General features: G+C 36.2%; 3 protein-coding genes across 7 annotated transcripts; 1 reads left to right on the forward strand and 2 right to left on the reverse strand.

Annotated features, from left to right (window-relative positions):
* The first annotated feature begins 1,961 nt into the window (after nt 1–1,961).
* LOC111380397 (probable ubiquitin-conjugating enzyme E2 25) lies at nt 1,962–10,229 on the forward strand. 5 transcript variants are annotated; one of them, XM_023003957.1, is made up of 9 exons: nt 4,964–5,298; nt 5,505–5,616; nt 6,539–6,673; nt 7,385–7,474; nt 7,630–8,691; nt 8,805–8,868; nt 9,032–9,171; nt 9,264–9,575; nt 9,722–10,229. In XM_023003957.1, the coding sequence occupies exons 4-9, from the start codon at nt 7,415–7,417 to the stop codon at nt 10,022–10,024; spliced, it is 1,941 nt and encodes a 646-aa protein (XP_022859725.1). In that variant the 5' UTR covers nt 4,964–5,298; nt 5,505–5,616; nt 6,539–6,673; nt 7,385–7,414; the 3' UTR covers nt 10,025–10,229. The 5 variants fall into 5 exon arrangements, with proteins under 5 accessions (XP_022859724.1, XP_022859722.1, XP_022859721.1 ...); XM_023003956.1 differs by lacking the exons at nt 4,964–5,298; nt 6,539–6,673 and adding an exon at nt 1,962–2,101; XM_023003954.1 differs by lacking the exon at nt 6,539–6,673 and having other exon boundaries at nt 4,957–5,298.
* A 2,336-nt stretch (nt 10,230–12,565) lies between these two features.
* Nucleotides 12,566–14,305, reverse strand: LOC111380403 (zinc finger MYM-type protein 1-like). The gene is made up of 2 exons (XM_023003962.1): nt 12,716–14,305; nt 12,566–12,628 (listed from the first exon to the last, which is right to left on the reverse strand). Exons 1-2 carry the CDS (start codon nt 14,303–14,305, stop codon nt 12,566–12,568), a joined length of 1,653 nt encoding a protein of 550 aa, XP_022859730.1.
* A 157-nt stretch (nt 14,306–14,462) lies between these two features.
* Nucleotides 14,463–15,531, reverse strand: LOC111380404. Its single transcript, XM_023003963.1, has 2 exons — nt 15,482–15,531; nt 14,463–15,070 (listed from the first exon to the last, which is right to left on the reverse strand). Exon 2 carries the CDS (start codon nt 15,066–15,068, stop codon nt 14,463–14,465), a length of 606 nt encoding a protein of 201 aa, XP_022859731.1. The 5' UTR covers nt 15,069–15,070; nt 15,482–15,531.
* Nucleotides 15,532–17,294: the final 1,763 nt, after the last annotated feature.

Below are 17,294 nucleotides of genomic sequence, written 5' to 3' on the forward strand. Positions count from 1 at the left end.
TTTGGCGGTCGTCAAGAATCGTATGAAGGTTGTGATTGACCAATAAAGGATTCGTCACTCTTAGATAGTAGGAGATTATGATCTGCATTTCATTCAATTAAGTCGATAACAAAATCCTTGGCCAAAGTGTACTCATAAGTCGAAAAGGAGTTTTCGACTCGTATTGACTTAATAGTGGAGTGAAAGATATGATCGAAATTCGGGATTGACACAATTCCATATCTCGTAATTGATCGGATCATATTGACGAAAGGATTATAGTTTCACGATAAACGAACGAATTTAATTTTGTCATACCACGTGACATTTTCCGTCACATGTATTGCCCTGACACATTGCTAGATGTCAATCAGAGACGGCGAGTGTGAATTGACGATAAATTAAAAGGGTGTTTTAATTTATCAATTTTGATTAGATCAAAATAATATTTCACGTTGTTAGGCAACACGGTCGAGAACCTAATAGGTCGCACACAAAAGAGAATTGGAAGATTGCAAATTGTCAATTGGTTAATTTAACAATCGTTGGATAAATTAATTAATTGGATTTGTTATTTATATTCCCGAATTAATTAATTGGATTAATTAATTCACGGACCAGGTTTAATTAATTGGATTAATTAAATATTGGACCGGACCGAGCTGAGCTCGCTTGGATTTATATAAATACATGGCTGGGGTTTGAGGTCTATATGTTTTTCATTATTCTTGTTGGCACAAGAGATAAAACCCTAGAAGTTGCAATCTTATTCTCTGTGTGGATCACCGTTGGAGGTTGGATAATTAGACAGCTGTGGTGGCGAATCAAGATTGCTGTAACGAGAAGAAAAGCAAAAGATTTGCAGAATTCTTCAAAGGTACAATCTTTATCATGATTTCTATCTAAACACAAAGGGATCCTCGATAGGAATCGAAATAATTTTAATTTTTACTGTGCATGTATAAGTAGATTCCCAACAAAATCTACAAGAAAGAGCACGACTGAACTCGTTGATTTGCAAAAGCGCTAATCCTCCTCGACCTGGTATGGCAAGAGGAAGACGACAAAGGGAGTCAATGAACATCAACCTTTGGGATAAGACTTTTCGAAGTAGATCCTCGTGGTATATGCCCAATCGAGAGTAGAGTTTGGAGGACAAATTTTCTTTTCCTTTTTTTCCCCCTTACTAGGCTGATACACACTTAAAAAAAAATTAATGAATTTGGGGCCCCCTAACTATGCCCCTCGTCCCAATGATGTCAATTCAATTAACATTTGAGGCCTTCACCTTGCACCCTAACACTATAGTTCTTTTGCTTGCCACAATCCTATTTATGAAAAAGTAGGACCATCCAAATGCCAATACTAGCACTAGAAGAGATTCATTCCTTGCTCCCTTACTAATAGGATTGTTTCTCCCTTCACTAAGCTTGCTTAGATTCTTTCCCACTTGAGCCTATCAGAATTTTCCTGTCCACAATCAAGGGGTTAAGTTGGTGACACTACTTTTGTTTTGTTTGGTACGCCTAATCCTAATGAATTTAGAAAGTCAAAATCATTCCACGAAACCTGTTGAAAACTTACAAAGAGTAATTCATATAAATTTAGAGAATGACTAGTTGCATTTGTAGAGAAACGAATGTATCTAGGAAGTTTCATTGTCAATTATGTTAAATAGGCCTTTGAATCATGCTTTATTCATGTATTGCTCCACGTTCCCTAGACGGGAAATAAGGGACTTCCTTGAGCAAAGTGAACGACCTGAATTAGCAAGGATAGTGCTCCAGTGCCACATATCAGGTAGGATTAGTTGGGATCGGCCTTAACACAAGGCAAACAAGGTCACTGCCTGGATCCTCATATTTCAAAGGGCCTCAAAAATAAAAATAAAAAATAACAATAAAGAAGCCCAAAAATCGCCATAGTAAAAAACCCCTCAAATCCCTTTAAAAAAGGAAAAAAGAAAAATAGTACATGCTGATAAGAGTGTAAAGAGGCCGTGAAAAGTGAAATCTATTTCTCTAATAATCTTCACCAAAAATCTATTAATTCCAAATTTTCCACACACAATTGTTGCATCTTGATTCTGTTGAAGGTCTCCAAAAATCTTAAAAAACTCAAGGTAAAAGTTATACTATTGTTTTGTATTTTTTTAATTATTTATTTATGACATGACAAGATATTTTGGTCTCGAGTCTTTGATATTTGAGTACTTTTGATTTTGGGTTGAAAGAGTTTCATTGGAAAAAAGTTGAAAATGTTATAATTGCCTTATTATCAATTAGAACTTTCGAAAATAATGGAGTTTTGTTTGAATAGATTGGGTTTGATTTATTTTATTTTTTTTTTAAAATTTTTATACCCCATAAGAGAGTTTAGAGAAATAATTTGGCGTCGAATTTGAGTTAAATTCGTGAATTTTTTGTTTTTCAGCACTCATTTTTTTAATCAATTCAAGTTTAACTCATATTTTTTTTTTCTCAGTTCTCACCTCTGTTTAGCATTTTTCAAGTGTTTGTAAATGTTGAACTATTTGTGGTTTTTGCTTCTTTAGTGTGGGTGAAGGTGCTATAATGAAGCATAACTTTAATATTCATGTATAGGGAGCAGAAATTTGCATATATTCAGTTGTCTGCTTAGGCGATGATTGGCTTTGCTTTGGCCTCCTTTTCTTTGTACTTAGAGAATGTTCATCCATTTGCTTGGTGTTATCCTTGATTTTATTTGTTTACTGTTTCTTCAAGAACCATGATCTATTCTTCAGTCTTTATCAAAATGTCACTGTGTTATACTGAAATATTGAAGCACCCTAAACCTATTAAAACCATATAAAATAGATAATTCTTCCAACTTTAGATTGGCTAATCTTTGGAGAAACTGTGCTATAGGCATACCTTAAATATAGTTGTAATAGGGCTTCTTGTTTGGTATTCTAATACTGAAAGTAGCAGAGCCAAGGAGGAAAAATTGGTATAGAGATCAATATCATTGCAGTAGAAACCAATATAGAAGTATCACTACGCTTGTTAAAAGATTATGTTTAAGGGCCTCATAATAGTTAAAATGCTTAGAGCCTCGAAGTTCTTAGGGCTGGCCCTGGCATTGGTGGCCATTGTCACAACAGTAGTGCCCTGGTGCTATTACAAATGCCACCCGAAATGTGATATAACTAGATGCTTATTACATTAAAAGGAAGAATCGTGCACCAGACACTCTCCACAGTTTACACAATCAATTTCCAGTCTCTTCAGCTTATTTTTCCAGTAGGCAATTCGACACCGTTGTGGATTACTCTAACCACCACCACCACTCGGAAGGCGTTTCATCTCTAAAATTGTGTAGATAGTTCCACAGCAAATTTCTGTGTCTATCTTCTCATATCTTCATCTATCTATGTAGAATCCATAAAGGAAACATAACCTGTAAAGGTTAAATTATTGATTTCGATTATGCAGTTGACCAATCCCTGATTTTATTTTGGAGTTCTCATTATGAAGCCGGCCCGAGCTGATTTCATGAAGTTCCCTACGGCTGTTTCTTGATACATCCCCCAAAGTTTCAAGTAGGAAGCTCTATCTAACTTTTCATTGGGTTCCAGTTTGGATCTGGGAGTGGCATTCAGTTATCCAAAAGTGAATTTGCTGGATTACATAATTCTATTAATGTAGATGCTTTTGATTCCTTCCTCTTCTACAGAGAGGATGAGTCTACAGATATGTATTATGATGATCTCATTAAGGAAGATTGTGCAATTTTGCAATTGCATTTTGATAATTTGAATATTCCTCATGTGATAGATGCTCTGCTTCTCTGGTTGTCAAGTTCTGCAGGAATTATTGGCTCCATTTCAATTCGAGTATTGACTTATCACAGTGACAATAATTAGGCTCCATAATTTAACAGATTATTAAATTTTGTAGTCACATTTTGATCAAATGGATATTCCACCTAGGATAGAAGTTCCACTTCCCTTGTTGCCAAGTTCTGTAGGAAGTAATGGCTCCATTTCAATTTGCGTACTGACTCGTCACAGTGACAATAATTAAGCTCTACAATTTAACAGATTATTCAATTTTGCAAACACATTTTGATCATATGGATATTCCACCTAGAATAGAGGTTCCACTTCCCTTGTTGCCAAGTTATGATGAAGTAACATGAAGTTAATGAGCACTTCAACCAATTCAAGTTCACAACTTCAATTGAAAATAACTCTGATCTCCACTACTCGAAGAATGGTTCATCTATGAAACGAGTGAGCTCACCTTAGTCCGATGCCCATCTCCATGAATTAATTTTTTTGCATATACTCGTATGCCTGTCATTTAACATCTTTAGTAATAGATATAGATATCAAAGAGTAGGACAAAGGTAGTACAGGAGGAATGGAAGATCTTGAACAATTTATGATGATATATGAGCAAAAATTAGTTCTAGTTTAGGATGTACCAACATTATATCGAGAACAATAGGTGACATGTTCAAATTATTTTTTGATTTAATATCATTGAACACGTCAATACATTATCAACACGTCAAGACAGACATTGTATTGAACAATGACACGACATCGACACATCGTTGACCCGTGTCATAAATGTCAAGTAACATGTCTAATTTAGCTATTGTTTGTCTTTCATTAAATCAATTTTTTTTATCAAACTCATTTTCAATCATCCAATCATACAATAATATAATTTGAACATAAATTAAATTTTTTTACTTTTTAATCACAAATTGTTTGAAAATTCACTATTTTAAAATATATTTTTCGCAAAAAAACACAAATATAGGCTGGTTAAAATTAGTTCGAGTCAACACAAGATGTTGGTGGGCCCTATTTCTGCCCTTCGGCCTTTTGAAAAAAGGCACAGAAATGTTTATCCTTTTGTTCATACGTGGCATACATAGAGAAAGGGGACCCAATCCCCAAGCTCCTCCAAAGTCCAAACCGGTTTACACGATTGAGGCCTCCACCAATGGCACAATAGTAAATAAACAAAGTTAAAGGGCTTAATATTAAACACAGTGGCGTTGCAACCTACGAACGCCGATCCGACTCATCCGAGCTATATAACGCATAACTTGACTGACTGGGTGAGACTGACTGGGTGCGAACTCAGAGGGCAAGGGCAAAATATAGTCAAGAAAATCACACACTTGATCTCTCTCCAAAAATTATACGGAAAGTTTCGCAGCAAATCTTTTGTACACATATCATCTATATACAATCTGTTAAGGAAACGGAAACTGGAAGGTTGTAATTGTTGATTTCAATTTTCCAAACCGAAAAGATGAGCCGTCACTGAGAAGAAAAAGGTGTCATTCGACCAAACCGAACCCTAATTTTTTATTTTTTATTTTTTTGAGTTCTTTAAGCCAGCACGAGCTGATTTCATGGAGTCCCCTACGCCTGTTTCTCGATACATCCCCCAGAATTCCAAGTAGTAATATTTTCTGTTACGTGATTTGGTGTATGTGTTTGTATGAAGCGTTTATGGGTGGTGGATTTTTGATGGGTGCAGGAAAAGGGTGTTCCCCGGAGGGAGTTCTAACGGGTGTAAAGAAGCGGATGTGGTGGAAATCTCGCAGCCGATTAACCGTGCTTCGAAAACCAAGCTATTGAAGCAAAAAGAGGTTAAAGAACGATTTTTTATTTTTATTTTTATTATTTTTTTAAATATTTTGACGAAATTTTATTTTGTCTTAAGTTATGCACTGTATTCTGGTGAGTAATTGGGTATAGATTTTCTTCTATTTTCCCTTTTTGGAGTTGGGGCAAGGGGCTGAGTGTTTAAAGTGATTGGATTGGTCGATTACTTCTGTTCTTTTTTGGGGATTTTTTTTCTTGAAACTGGTAAACTCAGAATTGCATTGAGAAGAATGGAATTGGAAGCCTTGGAAAGAGGATGATGAATTATTTCCTTGAAATTTTTATAACTCTGTTTCGCGTTTTTATTCGAATTATAGGTTTATTTCTGAGTTTTCTATTGCATTGTTTTCTTAACTGCAATTTTATTTTTTATTTTTATTTTTTTCTTCATGGCTATTACTATAACGTAATGAACAGAAACATATGAAATTTTATGTTTGTGATGCCCTTTCTGCATTTTCTATAAAATATCTTATTTTTCATGGTGATGTAACCTTAAATATGGGAATCCGAGCCTCAAATTTCTATATTGGAGAAGGAAGGACACATCTGTCAAGTAATATTGAAGAGTTCCCTACCTGACTGTTTAGAAGTAAAAGTGGTGAGCGGTTGTACATGTTGACATTTTTGCAGTCAAGATGAAGGCATACTATCTTATCTATGCCATTGGGAGCATTAAAATTGAATGGAATAAGTCCAAACATAGAATTGACGATGATATAACATACAAAGAAAGCTTTGAAAATGCTAGAGGGTAAATTATAAACAAACATTAACATTTGTGTGAATGCTAAACAACCTGTACATATTCACTTTTTACTCAAAAGGTATGTAATTTGCTGAATACACTATTTTTTATCGTAACGAGACTAAAAGATCTTACAAGATCTGTTCTTTTCTTTTCAGTTCTGTCCTCTGTGGTGCTGGTTGTTATTTAGAAAGTCTATGGAGGTCATATTAGATGTGCTATGTGGATTGATAAAAATGTGTATCATTCGCCATTTTCAGCTTAACGTTACGGTTGCTGCAGTTAATGTTTAGGTCTGTTACTCCATATCTACTGTCCAAGAGGATTTCATAGTAATTGTTCTGTACTTCTTTCTAGCAACAACAAATAATTGCTTTCAACTGGAAGTGGAGTTCTAGATTTTGGTGCTCCTTTATTTTGTTCAGTTTAACCAGTAAAAATATGGTGGGCAAAGTGTCAAATTTAAAGAGTGGGTGACAAGTAGGAGATATTGGTATCTTTTTTCCCCATCATTTGAATGGACTAACTGTTGTGCAGCAAACATTCCCACAGAAAAAATCTTGTATTTAGCCCCAGTTTGGCCCCATTTTGTGGAGATGAAAATGGGTACAATAGTGTTTTTTTGAAAAATGAGTGGTTGAAAAAGAAAGAAATTTTTTTGATTTACGTATAATATTATTTTATGGAAGATTGTGTGGTTGAAAATAGAAGAGAGAAAAATGAAATGGAAATTAATGAGGGCCAAACGGGGGCTTAAATCCATTTTCTGGTTAATGGTACTATAACTTGTTGCCTGAACTAGAAGAACTATGAAATAGTCAATGTGTTTGCCTTTTACTTTGATTGGCTCTGAGATAGACTTTAGCATTAGTACGATCCTTGTTGTTAATAATTCCTTTTAATTTCACATTTCTTGGGTTATTTTTATTATTTCTTTTTCTGTTGTTGTGCTTAATTCTACTCTTTTGATGCATACTAATTTTTATAAATCGAATTTCTTGTAGGTTATTTGTGATGAAATAATAGATGTAGACATGGATGAAGACTGGGATGTGCTGATAGACGGGCAAGTTGACACAATTGGCAAAGGCAAGGTAATTAAGAGTTCTCACTAACTGTTATTGCATTGTGGTTAGAATCATCAGCCTCCGAGCTGATTTTGTTTTGTTTATGTTGTTCTTTTCAGTTTTTTATTGGTAATTATGCACCTTTTTTATTTTATTTTTTTATTATATATATATATATATAGGAAGCTCTGTCTGACTGTTTGGGTCCTAGTAGTATAGCCACTGGTGTATCTGGGAATGGCATTCAGTTGTCCAACAATGGCTCTGCTGGATTACATAATTCTAGTAATGTAGATGATTTCAATTCCTCTCTCTTATACGGAGAAGATGAGTGTATAGATATGTATTATGATGACCTCATTGAGGAAGATTATGCAATTTTGCAATCACATTTTGATCATATGGATATTCCTCCTGGGATAGAGGCTCCGCTTCCTTGGTTGCCAAGTTCTGCAGGAAATAACATGAAGTTAATGGCCCCAGGCACTTCAACCAATTCAAGTTCACAACCTCAGTTGAATGATGCCAATCTTCCTGCCACAAATTTCTCTCACCCATCACGGAATACTAAAACTGTTGTAATAAAGGATCAATCAACTTCACGGAACAGTACGCAGTTTGGTACCCAAGTGCATGCAGTTAGTCAACCTGTGGATTTGAATCTGCCTTCAACTATGTGGGAACCAGCTCTAGATCAAGATAAATTGAACACTTCAAGCAGTACAGCTTATCATATTTCAGAAATCTCAAGTAGTTTGTTGAATCTTAAACATGAGAAGGACTCTTTGTGCTCTTTTAGAAAAAATAGGAGGAGGTCTCATCTACTACCCCCACCACCTGTTCTCTACAGTCCACACAATCAATTTCCTGCCAGTTCAACGCATTTTTCGAGTAGTGTGAAGACGCAAGTTGGTAATGATTGTAGCTATCCAAAATTAAATCCAATGAACACACCTGGTGCTGGAACTTCTGTGCCAGTGCTATCGTGGAAGAAATGCAATATGAATATGTTCGAACCACTTCCTCCTGGATTTATTGGTGGAAGCTCATCTGCCCTGTGGGGACATGATCCTGCCAAGAACCAAAGTAATTCATTTCCTGTAGCAACTCCAGAACCACTCACCTATGTGGAGAATAGGAATATGGATGAAATTCTTCAAAGTTTCGATCTTTTTAAGCAATTTGACACTGTTGAAAATTACTCTGACCACCACTACTCGAAAAATTGTTCATCTATGCAACAGGCAAGCTCACCTTTAACGGATGCATATTATTCCGTCTGCATGTATTGTCTATAGTTTTATTTTTTGCTTATATTCATATGCCTTCATACAAACATCTTTAAATATTTGATTAGCCGTCGAAGGGTTGGACAAAGAGAATACAAGAGGAATGGAAGATCCTGGAGAAAGATCTGCCTGGTAAGTTTTTCTGAAATCTAGGATCAAATTATGATGATATATTAGGAAAAATTAGCTCTAGTCTCTTTACATTTTTTGAACTTATGGTGTTACCATCATTTTGCTAAGCTTGTTAGAATGAGTACATACGTCACCTTCTATTTTACTATTGCCACTCTGTCAGATACAATACTTGTGCGGGTCTACGAATCCAGAATGGATCTTTTGAGGGCTGTAATAATAGGAGCAGAGGGAACTCCATACCATGATGGTCTCTTTTTCTTCGACGTCCTCTTTCCTGGAAGCTATCCTAATGTTCCACCTGTATGTTTCTAATATTTTTGTGTCCATCTGCTTGTACACCTCTGAATATGTCAATACGTTGTCTGGTATTGAGGCTTTATCACTTGTTGCAGCTTGTCCATTACCACTCTGGTGGCCTTCGCATCAATCCAAACTTGTACGGTTGTGGCAAAGTATGCCTGAGCCTTCTCAACACTTGGGGTGGTAGCCAGAAGGAAAAGTGGATCCCTGGTGTATCAACCATGCTGCAAGTTTTGGTCTCTATACAAGGCCTAATTTTGAATGCTAAGCCCTATTTTAATGAGCCCGGATATGCGAATACGAGTGGTTCAGTAAGTGGAGAAAAGTGTTCCCTGGCTTACAATGAGAAGACTTATATCCATTCTCTCCAGACGATGGTGTACAGTATGAGGCGACCACCTAAGGCAAGATGAAAACTAGATTCTCTCTATGAACTCCCTTGATTATTGGGACTTTTGATCCCTGCATATTTTGGTGGTTAATTTCAATTTGTTCTTTCCTTTTTGGTGATGACTTCATTATACTGATTTGATTTTTGTTCTGCTCATAGCATTTCGAGGACTTTGTGATAGGGCATTTCTGCAAACGTGCTCGTGATATTCTGGTTGCATGTAGAGCCTATATGGAAGGCGCTCAAGTGGGTTGTCTTGTCAAAGGGGGCGTTCAAGATGTTGACGAGGGTGACAAGAGCTGCTCCCTGGATTTTAAGGCCAAGTTGGCAGGGTTCATCACTACACTCGTAAATGCATTTTCTCAAATTGGCGTGAAGGATTGTCAAGAGTTCCTTTGTTTGGCTCAAAAGGCTAATGAACAAGTTTCTGCTCTACCTGGGGTCCAAAACTTTCACTATTAGGTCAATTAAATTACAATTGAGACTTGCGCAATGAATTCTGCATGCAAGATATGCTCGTCTTGAATTTTTTTTTCGATTGCTTGGGATGTATTTAAAGTTACGAAGCAGTGAATGTTAATGAATTCAGGATGCTCATTTGAGTAAATTTAATGTCATAATGTGGATATAACTTGAATTGTGTTTATCCTTTTATGATTTATTTTCCTAGATGCTGTAATATACAGTTGCCTTGTTATTCAAATTTTCGGACGGGGAAAAGATGATAAGTCCAAGGAGAATAAGTAATTGGAATGAATCTACTGTCGACGAAAAATTCAGAATGTTTTTATCATTTGCTTGATGACTTTCAGGAATATATACGGATTTAGTGCTTTTTTTCTTTGATGCATCTTTGTTAAATTTTATAAACGTCGAACTTTAATTTTAACTACAGATTTTACTAGATATGCAACTTTTAAATTTGCTTATTAGAAAATTACGAGTCAACAAAATAAAAATAAAAATAAAAATAAAAATAAAAATCCCTTATAGGATAAGCTGATTAGAGCAATACGAGAATAGCTGTCTTGATTCCTTCCCGTTGATCCAGTTGATGATGAATCCCATATAGTGGTGACAACTTCCAGGAAAATAGCCTCGNAATAGCTGTCTTGATTCCTTCCCGTTGATCCAGTTGATGATGAATCCCATATAGTGGTGACAACTTCCAGGAAAATAGCCTCGGAGAAAAAATGCAAGTGGACTTGAACAATGAAGTGCTAATTAAACAGATACTATGTGAAAAAGTGCAGTGATAAGTGGAAGAATTTTAGTGTATAAATTACTTCTTTGTTTTTTAGTCCTGATAAATTTTGTTGTGGCGATGAATTCTTGGTTTACTATGTTTTCTCCGTTGTTTAATATTTTCCTGTTCTTTTTTCTTACCAGTCTGTGTGAAACTTTAGATTCTTCTTCTAAGAGTACTACGAAATCATATACTGATCACTTTGCATCCATAGTCCCGGAATCCAGTCCAACGGTTCGTTTCCATGATAAGTATGCAGTTCCATTCGGTAAAGGCTACTACACGGGTGGTGAGAGACTTGTAGGCAGGAATCTGATACTGTTGGAAGTTATCTTCGATTTTGACCCACCCGGAATGTCTATAAAACTGTTGCCAATGGTTTTTATAAACTTGAGGCTCACTTACATATCCGGTCGCCATACTGGTATAATGTTAATGGAAGCGATTCCATGTACAGATCTCATTATCATAGACCTGTTAGTAGGTCGGGCACTATCATATTTTTGTCGAATGGGTTCTGCTCAGAGGTTTCGAGGAAGCTCTGCATGGTGGGATCGGCTTCTTGGCAATCTGTAGAAAGTAACTTTCTGAGTCTTGATGGTGTTCTCAAACTCGAGTCTGCCATGAAGAATTCGAATGTCTTTACTAGTTGGTCAGTGGTACTTTTGAGCCCATAAATCTCTCTAATGACTTGGGATATTTTGAATCAAATTAGATATATGATTTCCCTTATCTGCCCAATTATAGTTACTCTTTGGTTACACAAGAAGTTGTTGGAGAGTGCTACGGGGATGCTGATGTCCCGCAAAACCAGTCTGTAAGCCTGGAGTCGAGGGATTTTTGCTCTATTTTCCCCACAGGAGACGGATCCGTCTCTGTTGAATTGGAGTATGCTACTGAGTGCAAAACATCCCCAAATTGTACTCCTTTTGTTTGGGTGGGTGTGTGTGTGTGTGGGGGGGGGGGGGGGGGGGATAATAAGGTGTGGGGAGACAAAATTAGCAACGGCCGTCAATATGTCTCATTAAAGTCAAGGGGGGGGGGTAGACAATACTTGCCTAGGTTTATGCACTTGCAAATTATCTAGTGTTCAGGATATGACGAAGCGCTAAGATGCATGGTAAAATTTGAAAATAGTATTTACTCCGAATTTTCTGGGCAGATTGATCTGAATCCAACTTTGATTGGGGAGGGATCTCAGCATGTGAATATTAATATGCTATGTCTTGTTGCCTGCGGAATCTTAAACCTGTCTAATCATTGGGCAAAAGAAGTCGGGGATTGTACAACGAGGTTGAGCTTGAGGTACCCTTCAATCTGGTCGATCAGAAACAACTCGAACCTAGTTGGGCAAGTCTGGACCAACAAAACTGTTAACGTATCAGGGCATTTCAGAAAGATCATGTTCAGAAGTTGGGAAAATGGCGCAGCTTTGCTCCCGGGATTGAATAGGAGTACACTGAACTTGATTAAGAAAGTCGTGCTCAGTGAAAAGGGCTATGAGAATGGAGGCATTCTTATGATATGAGGTTTGATATGTCTGTAACTCACTTGAAAACACAATTCGCTTGGGGAAATGCTATACCCCTCTTTGTTGGGAATGAAATCTATCAACAATTAGGTGTGCCCCTTGGGGCATAACCCAATGGTGCAATGAACATGAGTGAGATCAAGGGCGGACGCAAACATTTTAGACTAGGGGGTCAGTAACGAACTTTTAAAAAAGTGATGAAAAAATTAAAATAAGATATATCTTATTACAGTTGCTTTTTACGTGTTCTCATACTTTGATAACGTTCAATAATTACATCATTTTCAATCTTATCAAAAACATCTTTCTCAATATATGCAATCAAATTATCATTCAACCATTGATCTCCAATTCGATTGCGCAGACGATTTTTGACGTAAGTCATCGCAGAAAATGCTCTCTCGATTGTAGCAGTAGCTACGGGAAGAACCAAGGTTAGTGTCACAAGTTTGTAGACTAATGGATATACTTCATGTTTATTCTTCACAACCAACTTCTGTGCAAGATCGCTAATGCCTTGTAATTTTTCAAAGTCTTCAGAAGTGCGCATATCAAGAATAAATGTATCTAGTTGATCATCAAGTTCTAGAATATCTGCTGCATCAAAATCTACCCTATAATACTGACATAGTCGAATCAATTTGATCTTGTCAAAAGCAGCAAATGAATTATTTGGAGATAAATACGCAACACAAATAAGCAAGTCACTATTTACTTCAGAAAAACGATCATTCAACTCTTGAAGTTGCATATCAATGACGGCATAAAACATTTCCACACGAAAATGATGCAAATTTGTCACTGTCTCACGCCGTGAACGACCTACAGTTATGAACATATCATCCATATCGGGAACATTGATCTTGTGAGTTTTACAAAACGAACAAATCACTCCCAAAAAGGAATCCCATCCATCATCTCTCATGGTTTGGAGTTGTGTTTTACATATTTGCACCAATTTCATAGCATTGACAATATCTTGATCTTTTCTTTGTAATGCTTTTGACAATTCGTTTGAAATCCCTAAAATCTTTTTCATGAGATATAGATTAAATGCAAATTCAAATCTTAACATTAACTTCAATGAAATGCATGCATCACCTCTTGTTCCGGTACTTGTAGAATCAATAGCAATCATCTCAATGACGTCGACTATAGTTGAAAACATGGTAATCAAGTTAATTAAACAACTATAGTGAGAGCCCCAACGTGTATCCCCAGGACGCTGAAGAATAATTTCTTGATTGAGACCTCGTCCGCTTGATATTTCACCAATACTGAGTGATTCAAGAATTTTCAATCTTTGATTCTCTCGAATAAGATCACTCCGTTTAGCGGATCCTCCAACAATATTCACCAATCTATGTACTGTAGTGAAGAAAGTTTTAATCTTCGGATATTTCTGTGCCACAGCTACAAGAGCTAATTGCAGTTGATGAGTAAAGCAATGAATGTAGTAAGCACTTGGATTTTCTTTCAAAATAAGTGCTTTGAGGCCATTATACTCTTCTCGCATGTTACTAGCTCCATCATATCTCTGGCCTCTCAAATTAGATATGCTTAAACTACGCGTTGAGAATAATTGATCAATTGCAGCCTTAAGTGAGGCAGTTGTGGTATTCAAAACATGAATGACATCAATAAAATGTTCCAATATACACCCATTCTTCACATAACGAATGACAACTGACATTTGCTCTTTCACAGAAATGTCTCGAGATTCATCAACTAAAATTGAGAAGAAACTATCACGAATATTTTCGATAATCACATGTAGACATTCAGAAGCAATAGCACTTACAATATCTTTTTGCACTCTTGGTGATGTTAATTTCAAATTTTCAGGTGCATTTGTCAAAGCAACGGCCTTAATCTTGGGATTATGATCACACAACCAATGCAATAGTTCAAGAATGTTTCCTTGATTGTTTAAATCTTCAGATTCATCATGTCCACGAAATGCCATCCCTTGTCGTAGAAGAAATCGAACACAATCAATTGAAGCATTTAATCAGATTCGATAATTTGTTCGAGTTTGATGCGATTGTTTAACGACACAAGATCGAATACTTTGTTCTTGATTGTTGAACAATTCATATTTGACCCGAGCTTGATTGTGTGCACTACTTGAAGCCCCCAACGTGTTTTCTTATATATTCTTTCTTTTTCCAATTTGAGAATCCGCCTTTAACAAATAAACCATCATTGAAATCGAAAAGATAACAATAAAAGCAAAAAATTGCATCCTTTGCTATACTGTATTCCAACCAAGTGGGATGCTCATTATACCACGAAATACAAAATCGTCGGTCTATTTTACCTATTCTTGTGGGTGGAAATATATGATTGCGAGGTTGACAAGGACCTCTTTGCATATATGCTCTTTGAATCACATCTCGAATATTAACATCATAATTCTGTATTGGAACTCTCAATCCAGGATCAGAGGGAAGCTGTGCAACATCAATATCCCCAACATCTCCAATATCCTCAACATTTCCTCCACTATCCCCAACATCTCCAATATCCTCAACATTTCCAATGTCTCCAATACCCCCAAATCCAACATCAACATCTCCAACGTCTCCAATACCCCCAACATCTCCAACATCAACATCAACATCAACATCCCCAACATCGTTTTCATCCCTTTTCTTTCGAACATTCCTTTCGCCGATATTTTGTTCATCACAGGAAATCGTAGATGTACGTTTAAAGTATTTTTCCATAACTGAAACAAATCAAACAAAAATGAAAAATCAACAAGATTAGAAATGCCTAAATCAGTTTATACTATTTCCTACCTACCAAAAGTCAGACAAAATTTCAATCTTCCCAAATCAATATTATCAATAATCAATTTACATATAAATAAGTAACAAAGCCCTAAATCAGAAAAAGGTCAATTTCCTAAATCAAAGTCCTAAATCAGAAATCCCTAAATTACATTTATTGGGCAGGAACATGAATCATAATTGGTTAATTGTACTGTAAATAAATCCAAATTTAGAAATAGGAACTAACCACACGTAGAGCTAGGCAGGCAGCAGAGCAGTTAACTTACGGTTATGGTCACTTATGGAGAAGAATTCAAAGAAAAAATTTGAGTAAGTGATAAGTCTGTAAGTGTAAAGCTTCTAACCTTCAAGTCAGTAGAACTGGAGTCCGCCCTTGACTGATTGCCGAAGAGATTGACGGGTTGCCGGCACTGGCGTCGCCTGTTGCTGTTGCAGTCGCAATCGCAGTCGCATGGAGGCGTTCCAGGTGGAGGCAGTCAGGGTCAGGCAGAAATGACTGGCTGCAGAGGCGGGGACGGAGCGGTGGCCGATGGGTGAGTGCTCTGTGATGTGCTTCAATGGTGGGAGACTGGGAGTCACTGTGCGGTTTGTGTGAGAGACGAGAGTCGAGAGAGAGATATACTGTTGAAACAGTCAAGCAGGGAAGAAATTGTGTGAGTTTTGACTATTTTGATTTTTGACCTAGTAATTTATTTATTAAAAAAAAAAACCTTAAAACTAGGGGGTCAATTGACCCTACATGCCCCCCCAGTAAGTGAGATAGTCTAAGCCTTGCTGGTAGCAATAGTGTGAGGGTTCAATTCCTGAGATGTGGAATTGAACTCTGTGGACATCAGTGTACGGACAAACTCTTGTTCTCTAATCTATTGGGGCACATTCTACTATTTACCTTCCTCACGATTCTCTAGGGACGGGGTGGTGGGAGTCCTCAAGGTTGGAGCTCAACAAATTTTTTTTTTATAAAACAATTAGGTGCGCTTTTTATCGTTTCAGAGTCTGATATTGGGTACGAGACAATTGCTAAAGCTGACATGAAAACCAATGCCCCCTTGAATATCAGCTATAAGTTTAGCTCTAGCCCATCTTAGGTGGCAAACTTGGGGCTGTTGGTTTTCGCCTCTCAAATTATCTATGAACCCCTAAGGTCAAATTGAGATTACTGCAGAAAGGATGTATGAGGAGGAAATAGGACACCTCTGCATGCTGGGCTACAAAAAATTGAGTTCATCCAGTCAAGAATCAAGAAAATGTGAATTTCTAGTGAATTTGTTACGAATAAATTATCACGTATGATATTTTTTACTTATGAAATAAGTAGTTAATCTTACAAGTTAAAATGTGGTGACTCTTAAATGAACATACAGATATTTTGTTATAGAACAAAATATTGGAGACTTGCTTGGAAGATTTTATATGGATAACTATCTGAGTACCAGTGGTTAATCTCTAACGTTTGATAGTGAAATTTGTTCGACTTGAGGTTATCATAATGCATTATATATGGAATTGGTCTTTTGATTTGAGTTTATCATAATATTTTGTAAAATTTTGAAGAAATAATTTGCTTTTGTTTCCATAATCTCATTCTCTATTTTGTCTCTTTACTTGGTTGAAATTGTCATTATATATTCGTCACTCTTTTGATACTTCTCGTAGTATAAAAATATTCATCGCTCCATAATAAAAACAATTTCAACTCGTTATTAAATTAGTTATTTGAATGACTGTAGATTTTGACTACGGAAGCCATCTAATTTGAACTTTAAATTTGAGTAAAAAGATAATTGTTCTCCCTTAAAATAAATAAAAAAAACAAGAGAAAAAAAGGAAAAAGAATAATAAATAATCAAATTTACTATCCAAGAATGAAGAATAATAAAGAGATCCTCTTCTTCCTTCACTCCAACTACGAAAAGCAACTATCAAAAAAGTTAAAAGCCGCTTCTTAAATTAAGGAGCTACTTAAAAATATGTATAAATAATTTTTTGAAAGTGTTTTATTTGATTAGAAGAATTTCAATTTTGACAAAAGTAATTTTTTCAAAAAACTTCTCTTCAAAATATAAAAATAAAAATTAAAAATAGAAATTCTACCAAATGAACGCTCTTAAGAGAGTACGTTGATTCAGGCCAAGTTTTTAACAGATTTCCTGGATG

This window comes from Olea europaea, unplaced genomic scaffold (genome assembly GCF_002742605.1).
Source record: "Olea europaea var. sylvestris unplaced genomic scaffold, O_europaea_v1 scaffold2137, whole genome shotgun sequence".
Lineage (NCBI taxonomy): Eukaryota > Viridiplantae > Streptophyta > Magnoliopsida > Lamiales > Oleaceae > Olea > Olea europaea.